The sequence below is a fragment of the Centropristis striata genome, chromosome 13 (assembly GCF_030273125.1).
Source record: "Centropristis striata isolate RG_2023a ecotype Rhode Island chromosome 13, C.striata_1.0, whole genome shotgun sequence".
NCBI lineage: Eukaryota > Metazoa > Chordata > Actinopteri > Perciformes > Serranidae > Centropristis > Centropristis striata.
Window position 1 is genome coordinate 19,786,385 of NC_081529.1, and position 26,870 is coordinate 19,813,254.

The 26,870-nt window shown below is 39.7% G+C and overlaps 1 protein-coding gene across 2 annotated transcripts; it reads left to right on the forward strand.

Moving 5' to 3' along the window:
- Positions 1–4,894: 4,894 nt before the first annotated feature.
- On the forward strand, positions 4,895–26,870 carry foxk2b (forkhead box K2b). 2 transcript variants are annotated; one of them, XM_059348312.1, is made up of 9 exons: positions 4,895–5,388; positions 13,562–13,756; positions 15,109–15,262; positions 18,610–18,756; positions 18,861–19,054; positions 20,172–20,374; positions 20,945–21,241; positions 23,154–23,354; positions 25,124–26,870. In XM_059348312.1, the coding sequence occupies exons 1-9, from the start codon at positions 5,096–5,098 to the stop codon at positions 25,324–25,326; spliced, it is 1,887 nt and encodes a 628-aa protein (XP_059204295.1). In that variant the 5' UTR covers positions 4,895–5,095; the 3' UTR covers positions 25,327–26,870. The 2 variants fall into 2 exon arrangements, with proteins under 2 accessions (XP_059204295.1, XP_059204297.1); XM_059348314.1 differs by having other exon boundaries at positions 4,896–5,388; positions 20,945–21,190.

Genomic DNA, 26,870 nt, shown 5'->3' on the forward strand with positions numbered 1-26,870 from the left:
ACCAAACAATGAAGCTACAGCGCCTAATAAGGTTCTCTCAATTAGCAATATTCTCTCTCAAAAAAACACAAATGTGATCATCAGTTTGCAACAGCCAGTGAGGAGAAGGAAACTAATACTCCTGCTCCACGCCCAATTCTTCCCAGGCTTAATCAGCACTCAAGGCACCATTAGCTCCCTCAGACATAGAGAGTGTTATTAATGTGTCCATTTGGTTCCTGCCCCTGAGAGAGGAAATGGAGGAGAGGCATAATGGCTCTCTCTCTCTCTCTCTCTCTCTCTCTCTCTCTCTCTCTCTCTCTCTCTCGCGCTCTCGCTCTCACTCTCTCTCTCTATCTCTCTCTCTCTGCTGCTGCTGCTCAGCCCCTCCTCCTCCTCCTCTGGGACGCCACCTTCTCTGTTGTGCTCAAATCCCCAAGTTGTCTTGATGGTATATGTCATTATAATCTTAATCACAACTGCACTTCTCGAAACATAACACCCTCTCCTCCGTGAGAGAGACGCAGAGCATGAGACGGTCTACTTTAGGAGCAATGACGCTCAGATACACATCCTGACTGGTTCCAGCTGAGATCAAATAACACAGCATGACGAGGCTTTTCCTCGTCCTGCAGGTAATGCTGAGCAGATATTCGGTCATGAATTGTAATCATGTGGTGTGTGAGAGCTTTGGCTGATCGTCGGTTCCCATTAGCTGAGCCGCAGCACTCACTGCGCCAGTGACTGACCGTAATCAATGCACAGACGAGGGCTGACCACAAGACACACAGAGAATAAGTTACATGTTTTAAAACTTCTAAATTCTCCCCATTATGTTCATTGTCATTCATACTAGTATTTCGGGTTGCTATAAGAATATGCGAATATGCTTACATGTTCAAACACTTTATCGGGTAAATAGATGTGCAGCAGCTATGGAACATACTATATAATAATTATTGACACAGTGACGTCACCCACTTGTTTGAGGACTGCTGCTTTGAAGCCTCGAGTGCAACATTTTGGCAGTCGCCATCTTGGTTTAAGGCCATGCTTGTTATTTTGCAACTGGTGCATGCACAGAGCGGATCAGGAACAATAATCAGAATCAGAATAATTCTTATTGCCAAGTAGGTACAAGGAATTTTCTGTGGTGTATTGGTGCTCAAGAACAAACAAACAGTGCACAAATATAGATATATAAAGGCAGTCTAAAGACAGCAGCTTAAACAGAAAATATGAATGTGAAAATGTACAAATATGGAATTATGATGCTATGTTATCAGCTAATGCTAGGTTCATAGTAGTATTTGGAGTTTCTACTGTAACATATTTAGATGCTTTAATGTTCAAAATACTTTATTCCTTTGCTGCTGCACCTCTATTCACCCCATAGACTGTATAATAATAGTGGACATACTCACCCTGACATCCCCTGTTGGTTTGCTGACTGCTGTAAAAGAGTGTCTTTTAGTGAGAGTGTCTTGAGTTGAGGCGGACCTGGTGTCGACTCACTTACTGCACATATAACAGAAGTAAATGCAATCCAGAATCTGCCAGATAAAGCAGGATTAAAGAGTGTCTTTTAGTCCAACTGAATACTGAAAAAAGCTTGTTAGCAACCAAAATGTTCCAGTTAACTTTGAAGTGAAAACACACAGAGCACAGTGTTAGAGAGCTGCCAATCATGCGGTAGTCACACCATAAAGTATTAAGATTAAGAACTTCAACCTCTGCATTAAACCCATCCTTTTCTCTAAATGAGACCATATTTTATCATGATGTATTGAAGAAGACTTTAAACTAATGATTGAGACCATAAACTCATTGTGAGGATGCAATCAAGATAACAGGTTTGCCCTGATGTTAAGATGTAGCTTTATGTAGTGTTTGTGACATAAATACTGTATCAATTGTCTTAAAATTAATGAACAAATACAGAAACCATCACAAGCTTACATCAGGTTGAAATGAAATGTTCAGAACAGTCAGAAATTTGACGTTTGTACATATGTGTGATGCATTATTTTAGACATTTGCCACATTTAATATGAGCCTTCAATATTTTAACATCATATAAATGACAGAAAATAAGGAAAAGCATAATATTTAATATTTGTCTGTTAATAATCTTGATATAAATGAATAAATGATTTGTAGTATTAAAATTACGGTCAAATTGGTTACTTCTTCAATCAGCCTGATGTGTGTCAATGTATTCTAAGATAAAGATGGATCCCATTATAGGCAGCTCACGTTGATAAAATCTCCACTCCTCCACACAAACGCTGTTATTAATAACCAGATAGATGCTGGAACACTTTGGCTGCAGGCAGATAATTCTTTCTTCAGACAGGTAATGAAGTGATGATAGGGCGTTTTATTATTCTGCTCTGTTTGTGAACAGTACTTCAGCCTAAAAGCTTAAAATGGCTGGTGAGTTCATGATGTCATCTCTGCAGGATTGTGATGGTGCATGTCTCCCTCCAGTGGCTGCATGAGTGCAAGTCAGAGGTTATTAATGTGACTCATTCTGATGGGCACTCAAATATTCCCCCATTGTTAAATATATTGCTGCTTTATGTGGCAGATTCTGGACTTCTGGTCTGCTTCAACTCAAGCTGATCAAGAATCAGTGTTTTTAATCACCATTTATCAAAATTGATAGTGTAGATGTGACATTTATCTGACTATTTTAGTTTTATGCTACATTATACTGATTATTCTCTACATTTCCAATGCAAATATTGAACATTTATTTGTCCAACAGCTGAACAGATTAAGATTTAACAAGAAGTTTAAATGTGCTCCCCCTCCACCTGCTGCACCATTAAAATGTTGCTTGTGTCAAAGCAGCTGTAATAATATTCCTGCAAAACATATGTGATATAAAAATATAACTCTGCCCAACAGGTTCTTTTACTTTGTTTCTTCTAGAGGATTTTGCAGTAATAGTTAGTAGTATACCACTAGTAGTAGTAGTAGTAGTAGTAGTAGTAGTAGTAGTAGTGCTGGTAAAAGTCCTAATTTTGAGATTTCACTTATGTTATTTTACTAGCAGTACCTTTTGTAGTTCTTACTTAAATATATATAATATAGTAGTACTTGGATATTATATTTAACTGTGTGAATAGACTTTTTTAAAAAGCATCTCACCTTACGTCTAGTATGCATTTTGAGACCTTGTTTTAAATTCTGGTGGTAGAGAAGTTAACAGACTTGGAAAAGATGCAGTGATAAAAAAAATATTTATATGTCAGGAATGTGAATATGAATAAAATACAGAAAAGGGAAAGATACATTAGCATTCCCCTGCTGTTTACTGAATATAACACAAATATATCTAATTTGATGATTATGTATTTTATCAAATTTTTGACCAATCAATGATTTGAGATATTTTACATATTTAATCTTTTTTTTATTATTATTTCTTCTGTAGTTTGAAAATGACCAGCTAGGAACATTGAAGCTGAATGTTTTCAATTAAATCTTTGCAATTGTAAAAACAATTGTGTATTTCAGCTCAATGCAATATAAAGCTTTAGGGTGGCATTGAAGAAACATTATAACATATATTTACCCTCCAATAACTTTCCAGATCAACCAATTAATTGCCCAAAAAAATGCAATTACAAGTTCTTATGGTGATGTTGTCAGATGCTGCTTGAACAAAAGTCCCAAAATATATTAATGAATTAAATATATCAGTTACAGAATGAAAGTTTCTCATTTTTTTGTATACATACATCCATTACTTCGACTATGAGGCACCTTTTTGACTAACATCCGATCATTTATTTTCTGTAATTGATGCTTTCATACCCTTACAGCCTAAAGACTAATATTCAGCTGGAATAGTACACCACATAATATCCTGTGTATTATTAATTTTTACATTATTATGTTAAGTATTGCAGGAAATGATGGACATGCAAAATATTTTTTTCATGTTTTGATTATATTTTGCCTTAAAGATGTTTTAAGATGTTTATTTTTTCCCTCTGTGGGCATTTTTTTTTATCCCAAAAAATAAGCTTCTATGTTATAAGTTTGTTTTTCTTATGTTAAGTAACCTTGGTTTTCACTTCCATGCTGCATTCAATGAAAACAGTCTGCTCACACCGGATCATCACTTCACACCCTCTCAGAGGTGTGTTATCACCTGATTGAAGCCTGGACTGGTTGCACGCGCGTGCATGCACGTGCACTCACGCAGGCCCCCCCAGTGTTTACAAACAAGTGGCCTACAGATGGCAGGGTCACTCACCCTGCTGATAACAAGGCCTGCACACAAGACGGGCCACACACCTGCAGCTGCAGCAGCTTCATATGATAAAAGTCTGTAAGAGGCAGCAATATGTGTTTGTACTGATTACACATTGTAACGATGATCATTTAAAAAGATAGCTAACCTAATCGTTACAAAGTAACGAGATGCTGCAAAGGGGGCAACGTGCAAAACCAGGCATGGAGTCTGTAGTGGAGCAGGAAGCCCATCATGCTCTGTGGCTTTGCGCTGCTTCGACGTGTGGACTGAAGGCAGACGAATCCTGCAGAAATCACCTCACACATGTGGCAGTTTATTGATCTGAATCCACAATTAGCCGGTGATATCGATGCATGATGATAGATTATCGATAATATATCGCTGTGGTGGATATTGTGACTGACTGCACGTGTAAACTCCACTCCCTTTCCTCTGTGTGGTTTAGAAAAAACCACTCCGCGTCTTGCGTCCCACCGAGCAGCATATGCGCGTACTGCTACTCAACAACCGACCTTGAATCTGTCCTCGGATTAAGTTCTCGCCTGTGGTTGGCCTCAGTCCCGGGGCTGCCTCGGCTTCCCGCATTCTCATTGGCTAGAGCTTGCTGTCAGTCAACCCATATCCGCCTCTTGCTCTGTTTGGTTGGATCTCTCTCTACCCTTTCTCTCGGCGGTGGGTCGGAGCCGCTGTCCCTGGCCTCGCATGTTCCCCTCTAAAATTCCTGTTTTGAATTTGATGCCCCTCTTGTAGATTTGATCCCTTTACACGCCTCTGTAAGGCCACAGTCGGGCGTTCATTTACCGGTGTTTTATTTGTCCCAGCATCGGTGTTTAGAGACCCCAGAACATGGCCGTGGTGAGCGGATCGTCTGGGCCGGTTGCCCGGCTTGAGGGCCGTGAATTCGAATACATGATGAAAAAGCGCTCGGTGACCATCGGCCGGAACTCGTCTCAGGGCTCCGTGGACGTGAGTATGGGCCACTCCAGCTTCATCTCCCGGAGGCATCTGGAGATATTCACCGCCAGCGACGACGGCACCGGCAGCGGGGATTTCTACCTGAGGTGTCTCGGTAAAAACGGGGTGTTTGTAGACGGAGTGTTCCTCAGACGGGGCGCCCCTCCTCTGCAGCTACCACGGATGTAAGTTTCCCCCTTGAACATGTGGATGCTAGCAGCGCTTAGCAGCTAAAGTTAACAGTCAACAACATTGGGATTATAGTGGCTAGCAGGGTCGAGAGGACCACGTGTTTTAGCATGTTAGCAAGAACTCCACATCCTGTCCCCAAATGCCATTTTCTTTGTTGACATTTTTGTTAGCAGCAGTGTTAATTAGCCGCCTGTTTTCACTCCACATTGTGGTTATGTTAGCCGCATTCCAATGTGTCTGTGTTGGAGCCAAAATAACCAAGCTAGCTCGCCGCTACAGGGATGCTATTGTTGATATTGACTTTTTCTGTCACGTGGGCACTTTTAAGTCGTACATTTTTATCTCGTTATACTGTGCACATTCGTCGTTGTTGTCATGTAAACACGTTAGCTAGCAGTTAGCTTCAGCTTCTCTGTAGTTGTGAATGGAGCTCGCCTCGACCCCTAAACGTAAACAAACCAGCCGGTCCCCGCCCTGCTGGCTCACAGAAGCCTCAGGGACCTTTGGCCTCTATTCAAACCAGCCCAAGTCGAGCTTACATGTGTGTTTCAGTAATCATTTCTCAACATTAACCATTAAACAAGCTATGAAGGTCAAATTCATATTTTAAATATATTTGAACTGGACGTTTGTTTGGAGTTTGTCTGGAGTTTGGCCCAGCTCTTGAAAGAGAGAGTTCTCAGAGCTATGTTTGAGCAGGTTGTAGCCTGCACCGTGCCATTGTTTAACTTTGAGGGTTGTTGATAATTTACTTCACTCGAAACAAACATGCATCACACAGATCAATCTTAACTGTAGTTATGGCTCTAGTAAACACGTTATTTGTTTTTGTTGTAAGCCATGTTGGGAGGATGATGCAGATAAAGTTGTAGATAAAGATAGGCAATAAAGCAATAACAAGCCAGGCTCTGCCTGCCATGTGGTAGGGCTCAAATGATAATTTCATCAACAGAAAACTAATCACCAACCATTTTGATAATCGGTTGATTGTTTAAGCAGAAATGGTAAACGTTGTTAGGTCCCAATATCTCAGATGTGAAGATTTGCTTGTTTTTATTTGGCTGTAAACCAAATGTTTTTGGGTTTTGAACTGTTTGGTGGAGAACAATAAGTAAACAATTTCTCTGTTAACTATTTAGCTAAAGGGCAGGGAGTCAAATGGCAAATTTGCAATTATTTTTTAATAGTTTTAGTCATTTATCAACAAAAACAACAAAGCAAGCATTTGCTACTCGTCTTTAATTTTGTACAGTGTGGATCGGACTGTTTGTACAAAAATCAGCAAAGGTATTCAATTTTCAGGATGTCAGTGAGGCTAGTTGGAAAATGTGTCTTATTTATTTATTTCAACAATTATCTGGAATTTTAAATCATAACCAGTTAGTTGAAGAAAAAAAAACGAAATTACAATGAAAACAGTCATTAGTCCTGCACACACAGAAGTGAAACTAAAACAGCAGAATGGGAAGCTCATATTTGCCAGAAAATAAAACAAACCAGCTTGTTTACATTTTGGCCCGACATACTTATTTGGGATTTATTTTAGCACGCCAAAAAGTTGCTGCAGTTTATTCACTGAAGTGACTTGTTATGTAGACAAACCTGCCAGACTTCCCAGACTGTCATTTATCACCAAAATGCAAACATTTGCTTCTTTTCTCTCATTGTATACTGAGTATCTTTAGGTTGTACAATGTGCAATCAGTCAGTGGGAAAATGTATCTTACAGTTTGATTATCATTTAAAATGCCAGACAATAGTAACAGTTAGTTGAAAACAGACAGAGTAAAACAATAGTTGTTGCCCCTAAACTAGATTATATTTCACCAAAAACATAAAACAAACCAGCTTGTTTACAGTTTGGCTCAACAGATTAATTTGGAATTGAAGCATGCCAACAAAGTGGCTGGTAGGTTTATTGACATTAAAGTCATTTCAGTGAATAAACTGCAGACTCCCCACATTGTCATTTATCAACAAAAAACAACAGAAATTAAAACATTTGCTTCTTCTCTTTTAACTCATTCACATCTTGAATATAATTAAAAATTCCACAAAATTGTGACTGTTAGTTGGAAAAAAGACAATGCAAGTCGACACAATTGTTGTTGCCCCACAAACAGAATTTAAACAAAACAAAAATACAGAATGGGAAGATTATCATAAACCAAACCAGCTTGTTTACATTTTGGCCCGACAGATTTATTTGGAATTGAAGCATGCCAAAAAAGTGGCTGCAGTTTATTCAGTGAAGTCTCGTAATGTAGACAAACCTACCAGAGTCTGCCACACTGGCCAGACTTCCCACACATTATTGTGCAACCTCTCAATGTGAAACCACTTTCACAAAAGCTTGTTTTGATTTGGTGCAACTTCTGCAACTCTAAATTGACCCTTTAGTGCAAATATATTGTCTGCAGCTGAACTTTTTGTTTTCTAGGTTGATAGTTAGAATCAATCTGCACTGCTGTTAGTCACATCAAACATACACCAATGCATTTCATTAGGAAAGGAGCAGCAGTAGTGGTTTCAGGTTCTCGTATCGATCAGGCCGACTGCCAATAAAGAGCTTTTAATCAGCAGTGCTCTTTACAACATGCACTTCTGTAAGTAAGACACCTAGCACAGGGCTCAAATGCTCTACTGTAATCCTCCAGCCAGAGGAGACACTTAGACGACCCTCACTGTGCACGATTAGACTGATAAAGAAGCCGATTGACAGCATGAGAGAACTCGCAGAGCCGTGGCCCAGGGGACAGGTCGGTTGTATTCCAGGGATTCCTTTTTGGTGATGTAAACAGACTGAACAGACTCCCTCCCTCCCCTCCCTGTCCTCTCCCACACCCTCAAACCCTCTGCAAGTTGGTGCTTTTCCTGTCTCGCTGTCTTCTTTTGTTTACATTCTTTCTTTTTTTTGCATTGTGGGTGGGGGTGACAATCAAGTGAAAGTTTTTCAGCTGAACAAGCTTTGTTTGTTGCCGTCCTCGCAGCTTAGCAGCATAGCAACTGTGTGTTTGTGTTTTGGAAGTTCAGGCCTCATTGTTCATACAGGAGAGAAATCAGGTCGATAAAGAGGCTTCAGTGAATGCACGCTTTGAGGGGGGATACTTAACAACGTGGACACAGCTTCCCATAACATCGAGCCTCACTCAGACAATTAAAAGTGTCAGATTGTGAATTCATTAAAAGGGATGTTTTATATAGTGCTGAAATGTGTTGTTAGTTAAGCAAATAGTTGATGCTAGGGCTAGGTTTGAAACCCCAGGACTTCTTGAATATCGGCCAATATATGGCCATAGATTTGAGTATATATTGTGTCTATTTTTGTGAAAAAGTTGGCATTGAATGTCTGATCATATCCTTCTTGTGACTAGACTACCAGACTGTTATGGTAACAACTTAATATTGAAAAAATGTAGAACATTGCTGGTCAGACCGTCTCAAATTTGAGGTTTTATATCATTTTAAATTGAATAATGATGACGATAATAAGTCCCAAGTTGCATTTATATTGATTAGTTAGCATTTATCACCAGTAATAACTTAACGGTAGCAAGGAATTTCAAGATGTTTGGTTCTCTTCTCATAACATCCATAAAATAACAATATACAAAATGTGTCTACAGCATAAAGTATCAAAGACTGCAGAAAATGTTGACAAGAAATTAGATACCAACTTTTGATACTTTGACAATCAGGTTTATTTATTATTCCATCACATTTATCACTTTGATCACATTTTAGACAAGTTTCCTGTAAAGCTGCTTGTGTTAGTACAATGTGAAACACTGCTGGATTTAAAGAGTTTAGTACAAAAAGAACAAGTACATATCTCTGAAACCATGGTATTGAGAAAGGTATTGTTTCCTGGTGTCTTTTATACCAAAGACTGGGCACTTCCCATGGAAAACAGACCATCTCTACTAATAAAAAACAAATGAAAAAACCCAATAACTACATTGATCATGGCACAAGATGATCTGTGTGGCCCACCACCTCTGCTGAACAATGTCCTTGGGGAAAATCCCAGAATATATCTTATTTGAAAAACTTTTCTCTGTCCACAAGACATTTTCTTACTCTACTAATACTTGTCCAATTTTTGTTGACAAATCGATTAGTTTGTTTAATCAGCAGATCAGTTTCTCCAAAAAGAATTATGCAGAATTCTACTTTAAATGTTGTGTTTACCAAAGATATGATTATACGTTTCCTGGAAATGAGTTATTCAGCATTAAAACCGTTGACTAATCAACTAAGAGGAGGCAGTCCGAACCACTAGACTGTGGCTCAGGCTACATTTTTCTGTCTGAGCTTAACCCAAACCCAACAGTTTTTTTAGATGTCCAAACCCACCAGAGCCTGATGCAATCCATGGCAGCTATTCAACATGAATATTTACCATCTTAAACGTTCTGTGTTGCATTTATGCATTGTCACTTAAATGACAAACCACATTACAGAACAAGAAGTAGCCAAATGCAAAACGTAGGTCCATTTTTATTTATCTTTATGCTATATTTTCACTCAGATGAACTTGAAGCTCTGTGTCAGGTAGGCTGAACCTGACCCAAATATATAAAAAGTAGATATTTGTCCAAACCCAGCCCATAATGCACTATATTACTCTGACGTAATGACGATAGGGAAACGTCTTTGTTCATGTGGGACTAGATTTGACTATATTAGAACAGTCTGAACTTCAGGAACGTCAAACCAACTTTTGCTGCCTATAAAATACAATAAACCGTCCTCTTTTATTCAACATTTCCTCATCAAAGTCGCTCTTACGGTTGACAGTCGAGCTCGTTTGTGTTGTGAGCTAATACTTATATTTAAGTGTACACTCGTGCTCATTGACAGCGTGGTGAGACACAGACATGAAGGCACAGGACTGTTTTTGATATTTTATTATTTATTGATATATTTAGATCTCCCTGTCCCCACTCTGTCAGCTCTCCGCTGCCGCTGGATACTGAGGAGCGCTCTGATGTTATTTCAGGATCCTCCACAACTTTGTCAGATCCACAGTGAAGTCTGTACCCTTTTTACTGAAAAGCTGCTGAGAGGGAACATGCACAATGAAAAGTGTCTCCCCTCACCGGTCTGGCTCCAGGAAGTGTTTCAGTCTCCTCCTGTGTGCGGCAGAGCTAATTTGAGATGTAGGTGTCGGGGATACGGTTCTCTCAGCAGATGCCAGCTCTGCGAGGGCCTGGCAGCAAAACTGCTGTGCCTGGCACTCTTTAACTAGATGAAAACCAATGTGTGCCTGCTCCGTCTCCACAGTGTCAGGCCGCCTGATTCCAACTCTGATTTAGTAGAGTTCCCTCCTATTCACTGGTATCTGTGAATGTCCCCCCCACCCCACCCAATCCATCATATGTATAAAAGTCTGCACTCCAAGTGAAGATGAGTCTGTTTTTATCAAATACAAAAACATTTTAATTGCAAGGAATCCACCCCGAAAACTCGCTCAGTTCAGTTTCTGTTGGCAACATCCTCGCATTCCTGAGTCCATTCTGTTGGTTGTTGTAATTCCACTGCATATCAAATGGAGAACCAAAGAAAGAAGTGTTTCAGTCATTTAAAACAAGCAAAAAGTCCAAACGAGACCACGAGAACTAACATATGATTAGTAAAATAGATTTAATCGCCCCTTTATCCTCTAAGTTTTGCTGCAGAAATAACTTGGTTTCGTTCATTTGCGTTCACCTAAAAACGGTTCTAAAATGGCAAAAAAAAAAAAGAAGGCCATTACTGTTTCCTAGAGTCCATTGTCACGTCTTGATATTTCTTTTTTGTCCAACTAGCTGCAAAAGCCAAATATATTCAAGTAACAGTGTTATTAGCCATGAAAGTCAGAAAATAGTTTAAATTTGCATGAAAAATTAGTTTATGGATTCCTCTTATATTGAAATACTTGGTGATTATATCTTTTCATTTGTGGTGTCTCAGCAATCATGTTTCTATCAAGACATTTTGCTTATTTTGAAGATTTGCATGAGAAAATCTTGATGGAAACACCAAAATTCGATAAAACTTTTGTTTTATCTGTTTCCCACCAAAACGCATTGATGGAAAGGTCCATAATTCACATTTTCTTTAATGCAACATTTGAAAATTCACTTCAACTTAAATGGAAACACTGCTAATGAGGAACAAGCTAATAAGTGACTGCTATAGGCATCTTTGAGGCAGATACCAATAAGAATATTTGAGTTTTTACAGTTATGTATTATTTGTCAGGCAACCTGAATGCAGATTCTACACCCCTGTGAAAAGCTCTTATTGGAGACCTTTTCTTCGTGTTACATGGTTTCTTGTTGACATGCAGCCAACAGTCTCACCTTTTATCCAATATGTTTCCATCTACATTGTTGAATCCAAACTGCTTCCTCACATTACTCCTCTGGTGGTTTGGTGTGGTGATAATCAGTGCAGCGCGGCTCGCTAGTTTTCTCAATTTCCCGTTAATGTGGAGAGCCATAATAACCAGGTTTACCGAGGGAGGACATGCAGCACATCCATCCTGGAGGCAGAGATCCCACAGCATTATTTAATGCAGCAACCAGACATTTAAGAGGAAATGGAACCAGTCCGTACCCCGTATTTAGCTGTGTGTTGAAAGCTGTTGTGGAAAATATTATAGGAAAGGTTCAGAGGATGTTCAGTACAACAGAAGAGAGGAATAGGTTCCATAGTGGTTGTTTGGGGTCTTAAATAACTACCTAGTACAGATTATTTTCATTATTAATGAACCACCCATTAGATCTGTTGATTATTTTCTCGTTTCATCGTTCCGTCAGTAAAATGTCAGGAAATTCATCAGTTGGAACCCAAAGATATTCACCTTAATATAATTTAAAACATATCTGAGAGGCCGATAAGGAGAGGATTTTCTGCCCTTTTTACATGCAAATTTATATTATATTTCTATCAATTGACTAATCATTTAGTGGACCAAAGGTTGCAGCCTTACCAGCCGGTAAGATTTAACATTTCATGATGTCACCTATAAACTGTCTGAAAATGGCAAAAAAAAAGGCCATTCGAGTCCATTGTCATATCTTTATATTGCTTTTTTTTAACAACCAACAGACCAAAACCCAAATATATTCAATTAACAGTTATAAACACAATAATCTGTCAGTTATTTTCTTTATTAATAGTTTGATCCATGAAATGTCAGAAAATTGTGAAAAAATATTCACCGTAGTATGATTTAAAACAGATTTGAAGGCTGAAAAAAACAGTTTCTGCCCTTGGAAACACACATGGATTAATAGTTGCAGCTCTAACACCCAATAAGATTTAATGCATCATGATTATTGTCTGAAAATGTCAAAATTGTTTCCTAGAGCCCATTGTCAGATCTTTATCTTGCTCTTTTTGTCAAACCAATAATCCAAAACTTCAAGATATACAATTTTCAGCATTATAGGCACAGAAAAGCACCAAATCTCGATACTAAAGAGCTGAAAGTCATGCATATTAAATGTATATTTATATTTTTTTAATGTATAAATCACTGTGATGGACAGGTAAATCAATCAGCTCATTTTTAAGCACACATAGTCACGCTGCACATTACCACGTTGCCACGATGCATGTTTTCCAGAGGCTGACATGGTGTCGAGGCCTGTCTTTATATTTACCACGCAGCCTAATTTGGGCCTGTCGTCCGCTGAGGCCAGCACTCCCCTGAACACTGACAGCAGCTCTAGCCCTGTGCAGCGTAGTAACGTGCAGCTATCTGCGATAATCCTTTCTGTTGCTTCCAACAAAGAGTGTGTGTGTGTGTGTGTGTGTGTGTGTGTGTGTGTGTGTGTGTGTGTGTGTGTGTGTGTGTGTGTGTGTGTGTGTGTGTGTGTGTGTGTGTGTGTGTGTGTGTGTGTGTGTGTGTGTCTGTGTCTGTGTCTGTGTCTGTGTCTGTGTGTGTCTGTGTGTGATCAAGCCATTGCATCAGTATTCAAATTAATTAACTTACTCGTTGTCTCTTCAGCTAATTAAGTCAGCCCGAGAACCTACCAGCTGAGGTTTATGTGCTCTTATCAAGCGCTCACTGATTTCATTTGCTGTTTTTAAATGCTGTTTGCATCGACGGGCACCTCTGCAACTTGTTTTAAAAACCTTGTGTGTGTGTTTTTTGTTTTTTTTTACCTGCAGGTGCACGTTCAGGTTCCCCAGCACAAACATCAAGATCACATTCACAGCCCTGTCCAGCGGCAAGAAGGCAAAGCGTGAAGCTCCAGAGTCCCCAGTGAAACCAGTCCAGCCCCAGATCTCCCCTCTGACCATCAACATTCCAGACAACATCGCTCACCTAATGAGCCCCCTGCCATCGCCCACTGGCACCATTAGGTACGCACTCTGCAGATGATCACGTGTTCACTGGCTCCGAGCAGGCAGAATGTGGCTTTTCTTTGTGTGATTATTTCACTCAGCAAATTAGTGTCTAGAAACAATCTTCATCAACGTCATAATGCCAGAATTCTAAACTTTAATGCAATTTTAGAACAAAGATAACAACCTGCTGTGGTTTTGAAAGAGATATTAACAACCTGCACACAGTGTCGATGCAGGAATTGTCACAAACCAACACACAGAACTACAATCAGATTTTAAACCCCAGGCTGCACAGAGGAAACTGCAGGGAAGAAAATCAGCGGGGTTTTTTTACCCCAACAAAGTTTCAGTTCTTTTGATATCATCAACTGCTTTTGACACTGTAAACAGTTATTAGTTTGGCTCCTGGCATATCAAACCCGACAAACTAAAGTAGTTAAACGCAAGATGTTGATCTTACTCAAGAATAAAATACTCATGATAAAAGTTACTCGAATCAAAGCTAATATGAACAGCTGATAAAAGCTTACTGAATTAATTTAAACCCTTGATACAGTTTATTTCATGTAATCGCATTTATAAACAATTTTTAGATGTGATGATAAAGGCTTCAAGAGTCTGGAAACATGTTTAGTGGCGTTGAGACTCTGGACGAAGCTGTACGAACCCTGACACTAAGTTGTAGACGTGAAACCCTGATCAGTGATCAGTCCCGCCCGCTCCGCACCTCGTTGACCTTGACGTGTCAGCTGACCTTGACACGGTGATCAGCTTAGGCTTAGCTCAGTGACTGCACAGCCTCCATCTCAGACTGTCAGATCCTCTCAGCCCCCTGATCTCTGCCATCTGGCCCCCATCCAACCAGGTTTCTTCTGTCATACAGGTTCCATCTGAAGGTGATGTGATAAAGCGCGTGTTTACTGTTGGCAAACAGACAAACAGTCAGTTGCCGTAATGAAAGAGGCGGCAGGTGCAGCAGCACACGATGGAATCCTGCTTCTTACCTGCAGAGTCCCCCGAGTGCTCAAACAGACGTTAAATATGGAAATTCTGCTTTACGTTAAATCTCTTCATCCCCCGGTTATTCTAGTCTATTAAACGGATAATTAGGCTATATTAAGGTTGGGGTGTGTTGATGCTGTAGGCCTGATAGTGGCTCCTGAAGAGACTGCAGTGTCTGGGAGGTAGGGCCATTTGCATAGGTGTCGGCCGAAAGCGTGCCACTGCAGCACAGACTGCGGCTCAGAGCCAGCGTGCCCCTTCTGCCAGCTTACGTATAGTTTACCTGTAAGCACTTAATTCCAACCTGTCTTGAGTTGGTATAAATCACGTCTTTTGATCTGTCTGTTCATTCTTTTCTTCTGCAGTGCTGCTAACTCGTGCCCCTCCAGCCCGCGGGGCGCCGGCTCGTCCGGCTACAGGATGGGAGGACGCATGGTCAGCTCTGCAGAGCTGCAGCTTATAAACGACAACTCCCAGCCTGAGAACGACAAAGACGCCTCTGGAGGGGACAGTCCCAAGGTGAGACAGTCCAGACAGTCTGTTAAGGCAGAAGATTTCCTTTAAACCTGACCTTTTAGTTTGAGATTCTGTTTTACATTTCAGCACTTATTTCACTTAGGCCTGGGCCGATAATCAATAAATCAATTAATCGCACGATAAATTAAATTAACTCAATAATTTTGCCGGCCTCGATATATCGCCATGCGCATGCGTGTTTGTTTTCCTCGTCTGTTGCCTCCAAGCAGGCTGGATGACAAGAGGGTTCACTCTGTGCTCGATCTCAGCACCTGGGCGCTTTTGTTCCATAGCAGAATGAGCGGAGTGAACCCTCCTGTCAGTCATCCAGTCTCTTTGTCTCTGTGGGGAAGGCTGGGCCGCTAGCATTGGCTACACACAGAGTGCAGCAGGTGAGCCTCGTGCGGAGCAACGCGAGGAAAAAAGATGATTGCAAAGCCAAATGCCACAGCCCCGGTGTGGGAATATGTCGGTTTCAAACCGAATGAAAAAGGTGAGCCCATCAACACACGGACGAGCCTGTATGCCGAATTTGTTCAAAAGTGGTGGCAACAAAAAAAGCCACCACAACAAACTTGCATGCCCATCTAAAGCAGAACCACCCGACCCAGTTTTCCCAGCTGGGGAAAAAAACTGCACCTGGAGATGCAGAGCCTTCGTCCCGACAGTCAACACTGGTCGACAAAGTAAATATAAACGCTGTGCGCTCACAGAAAGTGGAGTTTGCTACATCGCAAAATAAATGCTGCCCTTTTAAAAAAAAAAAAGGTTTGTTTTATTTATTTAGGATATTTAAACGTTCTTAAAATTACAATTACAATGGTAAAAAACACTGAGAAATAAAAGTGTATTGTATTTGAAAGGGTGTGCATTATTATGATATATTATCATGTTGACAATAATATCGTTTATCGGCAATAATTTGTGGGACAATATATCGTCCAGCAAAATTTGTTATCGTCCCAGGCCTAATTTCACTCACTGTCATTGATTTTTTTTTTGTCAATTCTCCACTGAGAATCATGCAAAAAGGCACCACTTTAAATCTTAGGGGCCATCCAGCAGGGAAAAAGCATAAAAAAATGACCAATTGAAACAAGAAATCTATGTCAATTAAGACCAAAATGGCCGGTAAAAGATGTCAGCCCCATATTTCACCTCACTAGTGTCACAGCCTTTTAACACACCAAAATCACTCTTTTCCTCTATTTAAAGACCTATTATAAACCAGTTTGAGTGGGATTTCCTTTAAAGAACTGAGTTCAGAGAAATTCCACCATATTCTACTGAAAAATATCATTTAAATTGGTGAAACAAACTCCCACACTAAAACGTGCAACGTTTTGTCACATTTTAAATACAAACTAAGGTTTTGAAGGCTGTTAGTCGGAAACATCACACAGTAGATATTTTTTAATCTGTTAAATATCTTCTGATGCATGTTTTTAATGTCCTAAGGTACTCAACTAACAGTCACATGATTTTCAGTCAACAGATCTAAAACTAAGTTTCTCTTCATGCAAAAGCAACAAGAGGTCAGCCCAATATTTCACTTAACCAGTGCCACAGCCTTTTAATACACAGCTAAAAAGCGAAATCCCACACCAACTGGTTTATTATGGGTCTTTAAATAGTTGAAAGGAAATTGGAAGAGAGTTTGAAGTTATTCCACCATGTTCTCCTTGAAAATATCGTTAAAATTAAAATCCAGCTTGGTGAAAACAAACTCCCACATGCTAAAACTCACATTGTGTGCTTGAAGGCTGTTTGTTGGAAACGTCAAACATTAGATTTTTTTTATCTGTTTAATATCTTCTGATGCTTTTTTTAATGTCCTATGGTACTCTTACATTTTCATGTTTAAAAGATAAAACTAACACCTGATTTTGTTGTTTCTCCACTAAGAATCATGCAAAAGCTCCACTTTAAATCTTGTGTTGTGAGATGTGCTCAAAGGTTTCTTGGAAATCAGTTTTATAGAAGGAAAAAAAGTATTAAAAATGACTAATTGATACAAGAAATCTACGTCAATTAAGACCAAAATGCCCACTAAGAGAGGTCAGCCCAATATTTCACTTCACTACTGTCACATCCTTTTAATACACCAAAAATCACTCTGTTCCACTATTTGAAGACCCATAATAAACCAGTTTGAACATGCTTCTTCAAAGGAAATCTCACTCAAAGAATTTCCACCATATTCTACTTGCAAATTAGCCTGGGTATACCCAGACTGCCTTGCGCGCTCGAATTTAATTTCGAACCTACAGACGGTCTGGCAACTAAGCCAGTTTCGTAGCCCTGTTTTAGGGATCCAATCACAGAGCGGGGAGGGACGGTGAGACGATGACGCGTACTACTCGGCACTTGGAAGCTTTCCGGATCCAACATGGCTGCTGCAGACGCGAAACTCTCTTTAGCTGTAGATGGTGTTTTAAATAGTTTAGAGCGAAAGTTGAAAGGCGAAAGGTCTCTCGGCGGCTCCGCTGAGATCACCGGCGTTATGGTAGCGGGGCTATTAGCGTCGCTAGCGGCTATTAGCGTCGCTAGCGGCTATTAGCGCCACTAGCGGCTAATAGCTATTAGCGGCTAATAGCTATTAGCGGCTAATAGCTATTAGCGTCGCTAGCAGCTAATAGCCCCACTACCGCGGACAGCGGAGCCACCGAGAGGCCCGCAGCAGCTTGTTTATTGCCCATAAAATCAGTGGATGTGTGTGGCAGAATGACATGAGGGGGAATAAAGCGTGAAAATAAATAATCTTGCAGAAAGCGAGAACTGGAGAAGCAAAGCAGCAAGCAACACTCTCTCACAGACACACACACAACAAACATCCATCTCTGTTGCTCTACTACGTCATCTGGTATAACTGATCTGATTGGCTAAGAGCTACCTACAGACGCTTTAATAGACATTCTAAGCGTCCAATAAATGGCTCTGGAGGATCGTAAACCACACCTCCTCTACGGAGAAATAAACAGCAGGTGTCCAGACCTAATCTCCAATGAGATTTGGTCTGGTGTTAGCCAGGCTACTTGCAAATATGAATTCAAATGAAAATCCAGCTTCGTGAAAACAAACTCCCACACACTATAACATGCTACATTTTGTTACATTTTAAACACAAACTAAGTGCTTGAAGGGTGTTTGTCGGAAACATCACACATTAGATATTTTTTCTGCATGTTTTTTAATATGCAAAGGTCCTCTTACATTTCATGCTTTGAAAAAAAAAAAACAGTTTTGTGGTGATTTAGGCCTTGTTGTCTGTGACTGTAATGTAACATTTGACAGCTGGAAGAGTTTTTTGTCCCTGGTTCATGAATGTGCGTGTCTCGTCTGCTCTACAGGACGACTCCAAACCTCCGTACTCCTATGCACAGCTGATCGTCCAGGCCATAACACTGGCTCAGGACAAGCAGCTCACACTAAACGGAATCTACAATCACATCACAAAGAACTACCCGTACTACAGGACTGCAGACAAGGGTTGGCAGGTGAGACAGAGCAGAGTCTCTGCATTAGAACTGTGTTTGCACCATTAAAACATGAATAATGCATCTCTTTCTGCTGTAACATCCTCCTCTCTCTCGTCTGGCAGAACTCGATCCGTCACAACCTGTCGTTGAACCGTTATTTCATCAAAGTGGCGCGGTCGCAGGAGGAGCCAGGCAAGGGCTCCTTCTGGAGGATAGACCCGTCCTCGGAGGGCAAGCTCATCGAGCAGGCCTTCAGGAAACGAAGGCCCCGGGGCGTCCCCTGCTTTAGGACCCCACACGGACCGCTCTCCTCCAGGTCTGCTGTCAGCACACACTCCTGCTCTGATTTCACACACAGAATGATGGAGATTAACAGCTCTCTGCTGCCTCACAGATCCACTTGAAACTGTTTTTTATTGGGACATTTTTGCTTCACATGGAAACATTTTGCTGCATGTTTTGCAGACATAATCATTGATGTTTTCCTAAATTGCTGCATTGTTTTGGTCTTTAGCAGCACTTGCAGATACTTACATTTCTTATTGATGCAAGAGCACCACTTATGCATTGATTGCATTTATACATTTCAGATATTACTGCAGTATTTTGATGCTACTTGGGATTAAAAAAAAAAACATGCTCAAGATGCATGCTTTAAAAGAAAGTAGCTGCAACAGTTAATGAAATGCAGACATGCTACAGCCTAATATGACAACATTGTGCAAGATTAAAGACTAATGTAACCACAATATACCACAAATTGATCCCAGAAACAAATGTTGCTCAGTTATTGTCCAAAAACGAATAAAAACTTCAACGTGTTTGGCTGCACACACATTATCTTTATCATTATCACACTCCTGCTCTGATTCCTACAAAGAATCGTCTAAATTAAGTTTTTTGCAGCCTCACAGATCGTCTTGGAACTGTTTTTTATTAGGACATTTGTGCTTCACATAGAAAGTGCACATTTTGCAGACATCACTGTCGATTTTTTCCTAAATTGCTGCATCATTTTGGTCTTCAGCAGCACTTGCACTGAGTTACATTTCTTATTGATGCAAGAGCACCACTTGTGCATTGGTTGCATTTATACATTTCAGATATTACTGCAGTATTTTGATGCTACTTGGGATAAAAACGTGCTCAAGATGCATGCTTTTAAATAAATAAGCTGCAAACAGTTATGTGACAGCCTAATATGACAACATTGTGCAAGATTAAAGACTTAACTGCCATAAAAAAAGTACCACAAATTGATCCCAGTAAACTATTAAAAAAAAACTTCATCATATTTGGCTGAAAAACATATTGTCTTAGGAGAACTCTGAAATAATTGCTTTTCTCTCAGCTTCATATTGAACAAACGTCTCTTTTAATCATCTTGAAAAGTAATGTTGACGATTGCCCTGACCTGTCTGTCCGCTCCTCAGGAGTGCCCCGGCGTCTCCCAATCACTCGGGCGTTCTCTCCGCTCACTCCAGCGGCGTCCAGACCCCCGACAGCCTGTCACGAGAGGGCTCCCCAGTTCCCCTGGAGCTGGAGACCTCCTCAGCCACTGCCCCGGCCACCACCACGGTGGTGCAGCCCAAACTGGCAGTCATCCAGGAAGCACGCTTTGCACAAAATACACCAGGTAAGAGAGCCTCAGTCTCTCTGTCTCTGGGCGTTGTGAGGCTGACGTGTTTGTAGTTTTCTGTGGAACTCTGTGGTTTTTGATTCTGGCTTCAGTGCCAAATCTCTGCTGCAACATGCTCTTCTTCATTTCATTGTCAAGTTGATTCTGTTCAGCTTAAAGACACACCTTTTTTAAAAGTAATTATTTATGGTCAAGTCACAGATGAAAGAAGTGAAGAAAAAAAAATCTCTTCAGGAGATTTCACTGTAAAAACATTCTTCAGTTTTATTGCCACTTACATTATTTGTTTGAGCACGTTTATCTGTTCAGTTTAAACAAATACAGGTTACAGTTAATTCTTCTCAGTTTTTAAATATCAGTTTTACACATGAACGGTTTATTTTGACTGTTAAAAAACCTCAAACATGAAATTCCCTGGAATGAACATGAATACATATTCCTGGATTGTTTCTTCATACCGTTATATTCATTTTTACCATCTATATATATCTATATCTATACAAACCTGCATTGTTCCTAAAATCTCATGTTCTTAAATCTGTCTGTGCGTGCGCGTGTGTGTCCCAGGCTCGCCTGTTAACAACCAGCCGGTACTCATAGCAGTCCAGCGCCAGTTACCTCAGACCATCAAGCCAGTGACCTACACCATGGCCTCTCCCGTGAGCACCAGCACCTCCCAGCCCGCCGTGCAGACGGTCCACGTCCTGCAGCAGATCCCCGCCGGCTCGCTCAGCTCCGCCGCTGTCATCGCCCAGCCAGCCACCATCCTCAAGAGCGAGCCGCAGGAGAACGGAGAGCACACGGGGGTCAAAGGTGAGGCAGCAGGACGAGGGAAGGAAACAGTGTTGTACAACACCATAAAGGGTATTCAACTTTTTGGTTACAGCTTGTTTTCTGCATGAGAGATAAGATCAGATTTTCCTTTTATTAGTCCCACAATAGGGAAATTTCCAGTATTACAGCAGCAGCCGTGGACAGCGAGATAGAAAGGAGCTTCAATAAAAATAACAATAAATAGTAAACAAGCAGTATAAACTAGAAATATAAGAAAGGTATTAGCAATTAAACAAAAAGTATCAGCAGTTTATACATGTAGAAATATAAAAAGTATTCACAATTTAAATAAAAGGAAAATTAAATATGATAATAATAATTTATAAAATAATTACAATTTATTTTATAAGAATAAAATTTCAAGACATAATCTTTCAAGAGAGAGTAATGATGTATTTAAGAAACTTTTTTTCCCCACACCCCTATAACAAAGTATTGTAGGTTGGTATCAAATATTTGTCCATTTCTTGCCTACTCTAAGGAACTAAAAAGTCTGGCATTTTATTGGTACCAATGTCCCAGAGCTCGAAAAAATGTTCCTAAAAATCATATAGAATTTCTCGAAAGTAAAGGTTATCACATCCTGTAAATCATACTATTATTTTGATGTTTTATGAGAATAAAATGTAATTGTTTTTGACAATTTCAAAAAACAAGAACCAATTGTTTTATAAATAAATTGAGCTTGTTTAATGGAGAGATGCCCATGTACAGGGTTCATACAAAGTCTGGAAAGTTGTGGAAAATGCTTAAATTTGAGTGTTATGTTTCCAAGGTTAGGAATGTGTTTGAATAATGTGACCTTCGCCTAGAGCGCAGCCTGTACATCTTCCGCCGCAGGCTGAAGACCTATCTCTTCCAACAATACCTCGGTTAAGCCATGGTCACCTAACACATATATATATTTAAAAAAAAAAAAAAAAAAAAAAAAAAATTTGCTCTTCTTCTTCTTCTTCTTCTTCTTTTCTATTCTTTTCTTCTTTAACATATAGCACTCCTGTAGCAATGACAGTTAGCTCTTAAAGTTATGTACTTACTTGATTCCTGTGGTCTATGTCTAGTACCATCAGGTTGAATGCACTTATTGTAAGTCGCTTTGGACAAAAGCGTCTGCTAAATGACATGTAATGTAATGTAATGTAATGAATATACTCCTTGAAAAATGTTTTTTGGATTAAATTAATTATTATTATTATTATTATTATTATTATTATTATTATTATTATTTAAAATGAAATGATCCTATCGTTATATATATGATTTATATTTCTGTTGTCCCCTGGCGTTCTGTCTGCTCCTCTGCATCATGAGGACGACCATGTATTATTTAAAAAAAGCTTTTAACAATTGCATTCATAGTGACAATTTAGATGTGATTATTAAGGCTTTGACTGTCTGGATATTTTTGATTTAGGTACCTTGAAAATACTTGAAAACTGCTTCAAATTCACCCTCAAAAAGCTGCCAGAACCCTGTACATATTTTTATTGAGAGCATGTTATATTTTAGTAAAGTATAGAGAAGATAAATAAAAAAAGCTATAATACTCAGTAATGCACCAAAACCAGCCATTTAACAGTGCTGTTAGACTTTCTTTCTGAATTTAGAAAGTAAGAAAGTAAATGGCTGTAAATGTATATTAATTCGTCTACAAAAGATGCATTTTTCAGAATAGTTTATAGTTTAGTAAACGGGTGTAAAGAAATGAGAAACTGATAATTTCATGGCTGGTTTTGTATTTCTAAGGTATGGAAGTGTAATATTTGACAGAAAAAGAGTATGAGCAAGATGAGCTGTAAATGTGCATGAATTTGTCTATAAACTATTCAGAAAGCTGCTTCCTTTGGTACTTTAGTAAACTGATGTAAAGAAAGTGGTAAACTGATGACACCTCTGCTGGTCTAGTAACTGTGACTCATTGTTTCTGTTTGTGTCCTCTCAGTCAAAGTGGAGACGGTCCCCACCATCACCTCTATAGGTGCCTCCAGTCGCATCATCCAGAGCTCCCAGTCCGGCGCCCCCCTGCAGACTGTTACCATAGTGCAGCAGGCCCCCATGGGTCAGCACCAGCTGCCTATCAAGGCCATCACACAGAACGGCACCCACAGCATCACCACTGCCATCCACGGCCCCGCCAGCTCTGGTGAGACACACTGGACCAGAAACAACAAACATTTCACTACATTTCTGTTTTTATTAATGAATCCTGATACTGAAGTTAACTTAAGTTTAGGTGTGATCTGCTCAGCTGAGCTTCCGACATTTAATATTTTAGCCCTCTGGAGTCACCAAAAGCGCCAAAGCATGACTTCTTCATCACATCCAGACGTAAAAACAAAGCAGCGTCGAGCCCTACTGTAAATTTACCTCTAAAGTTCTTTGATGATATACCAAATAAAACTGGAGATAAGGTCAAATATATTTTGTATACAATTATAGAACTGGATGAAACCCTCTTAACATTTTTTGCAACATTTCAAATTCTTTATTGAGCATGATAGTGTTTTGAAAGTAAAAAAAAAGATTTTTCTTTGTTTCTTTTTGGTTCAAAATGTTGATCCAGTAAGTCGGAATAAAAAATCAATTATTATTAGGTCATATAGGTGAGGTTGTGCTGGAAAAAAAATATTTAAACATTTTTTAAGTGGTGTATACAGGCAGGATGAAAAGGATTAAAAAATGGACAATAGCCCAAGACTCCATAGAGTTAAATCAAACAATTAATAAACCAAAAGTGAAACAACACGGCTTAAAATACTGACAATATTCACTACAATTAAGATTTGTTTTTTGCACTACACTGGAAAAACTTGTCATGTTTGCTTAACTATAAGAAAAACTTTTTATCTGCATCAGTGCGTCAAATTTCTGTCATTTTGTATTATGATATAAAGTTGATAAATTACTTAATTTAAGGTTACAGTTGACAATTATTTCAAAATGGATTAATCTGCTGATTTCTACCGAACAGTCTTTGAACCATTTGGTTTTTAAAATGTCAGAAAATTGTAATAAACCTATTTTCCAATGCCTCAGGTGATGACCAAAGATAATAAATTTTACAAACATACAGGATGAAAAGATACAAATCTTCACATTTCATAAACTGCAACCAGAGATTTAATTGTAATTATTGTGTTAAAAATGGCAAAACAATGATCAATATAATTGGAAAATGAACCAATTGTTGAATGTTTTAACTCTAGCTTCATGTTGTCAGTATTAAATATTTAGATGATGGTTTTAACCCACATATTAAGGTGAACCTGACAGATATTATCAACCGATATTATTCAACCAAAGACATATCGTATCAGTGTATATGCTGTCTGAGATGTGTCAATATGAAATGTTTTTTACATAATATATAATGCTGAAAATATTGCTTGCTGTGATTTAGAAATGGTGTTAGTTATTCTTTTTTCTTTAGTAGTCAGAAATCGAATGAAACTGAACAGTAATGTTTATTTAGCTATTGATTTTATTCCTATTTCTTCAGTTTTAATTCATATAATTGGCTGACAATGTAATACATGGTTATTAAATAAGATTTAAAATGATTATACAAAGTTTTATGTTTGAGAAAGTAGCTCTGAGTACATTTGCAGAGTGAAAAATCAGTGCACAATCCACTTAAAAAAGCCTATTTTCATTCCAGTTAAAAAAAATGTTTTTACTATATCTGATGCCATATCAGTTATTGATGAATTCTCCCCCTCTAAAATCAGTATCGGCATTTGTCTCAAAAATCCCATATCCATCTGGCTCTACACAAGAACTCTGACTCTGTTATGTTATGTTCAACTTTCTCGAGTCGTATATAAAACCGTTATAATCTCGTCCTGTAGCAGTGTTTCCTGTGTTAACCCCGCCCCTCTCGGTCTCTCTCTCTCTCTCTCTCTCTCTCTCCAGCTGTGGCGAGCCCGCTCCACCTGCTGGCGGCCCACGCCTCGGCCTCGGCCTCCCTGCCCACCAAACGACAGAACGGGGACCAGCTGGCCAGCGAACAGCCGGACGCCAAGCGCATAAAATCAGAAGACGAGGAGGCCTCGAGCCACCAGGCCAACGCGGCAGACTCGGACTCGTCGGCAGCTAACGACCCGGGCCTCAACTAGTCTGTGCAACATCACACCACACCACCTTCTCCTCCCCCCACGGCCTCTCTCTCTCTCTCTCTCTGTCTCTCTCTGTCTCTCTCTGTCTCTCTCTCTCTCTCTCTGTCTCTCTCTGTCTCTCTCTGTCTCTCTCTGTCTCTCTCTCTCTCTCTCTCTCTCTCTCTCTCTCTCTCTCTCTTATTTGTCCCCCGTCGTTTCTTTCGTTTCTCCTCCTTCTATCACTGACTCCCGAGGTGCCAAACGGAGAAGATTCTTTTCATTTTCAGTTTGGGTTTATCTGTTCTAGAGCATCACAAGTAGAAAAAAAACAGAAAAAGAGAAAATACTGTCCACCCCTTTAAAAGACTGGAATGTGGGTTGAGAACAAACAAGAAGAAACGGGACAAAGCTGAACTGAAAGGTGTCCCCTGTGAGCCACTGCAACAGGAGAGTGACTAAACCAAGACCACAGGAAGCCTTAACAACAATTAACCCTTAAGAGCTGACCTTTGACCTCACGTGGTCCAGCGGGGGGGGGGTGGGAGGAGGGCCTGACTCCGCTCGGGCTGGACGCCACCTTTCTGTCGTATCTACCTCAGAGCAGATCGGAGACGCCGGCAGCCAGCAGAATAAATCCTCCCCGGGACCGGACCTGTCGGGACGGCTCTGGACGGACGAAGCAACCAACGAGTACGACAAGCATTCAACGGTTTAAAAAAAACAGAAAAAAAAACGACGAAAAAAAACGGTCAAAGCATTCAGAAAGGGATCAACTCGGAGCCAATATTCCTGAAACTCTGGCAGCTAGCCTCTCACAATACTGACCTTCCTTTATCGCAGCTGTACGTAGATATGCAGTATTTTGTTGTTCAAATGTGGAGCATAGCATTTTTTTTATGTATTTTCACTTATCTAGATAAGTAATAATTTAATTAATAAAGGAAGCGTGCAAAAATAATGAGGTCGAAGACGTTTCGGTAACTAAGTTAGAAATCTCACTTCTCTTTTTTTTTTTATGTGGACTTCCTTTTTTCTGTTCGGTGAAACAGTGTAATAGTTTTCGTAATGTTTGTTTTTTTTCCCCCCTCTCGTTCTGACATATCCATATGAAATTTGCTTAGTTATACCTACATATTTTAATACTTGCACAGATAACCGATATAAGCATATGAAATCTCCATGTGTAGTTCCAGATGTTGACCTTTGCATGTATCCGACAACAGAAGAGTTGTAAACTGTAAATTGAACAGAGGAAAAAAGACCTGCTTTGTCCAAACCAGACCTGCACTTGATTAAATGTTTGTGTTTTCATTTCCCTCCTCCTTTTCTTCTTCTTGTTCTTTTCCTCCTCCTCCTCCTCCTCATCCCTCCCGGCTGTGTTGACGTTGTGGTGTTGGCAGACCTCCTCCTCCTCCTTTGCTTGATTATTTTACTCTGTTCTGGCGACCTGGCGAGTCTGTTTTCTGATTGTACACGTTCCAAACAATAGTAAAAGAAAAAAAAATTGATGTTTGTTCTGCTTCAGTGGAGAAATGCTTTTTTTAAAATAAATTAATTTAAAGCCC

Coding starts and splice junctions, on each gene's coding strand:
- foxk2b (XM_059348312.1), top strand. CDS start 5,096: ATGGCCGTGGTGAGCGGATCGTCTGGGCCGGTTGCCCGGCTTGAGGGC. Junction 5,389..13,561: donor CCTCTGCAGCTACCACGGAT/GTAAGTTTCCCC, acceptor TTTTACCTGCAG/GTGCACGTTCAGGTTCCCCA. Junction 21,242..23,153: donor GTTGTACAACACCATAAAGG/GTATTCAACTTT, acceptor GTGTCCTCTCAG/TCAAAGTGGAGACGGTCCCC.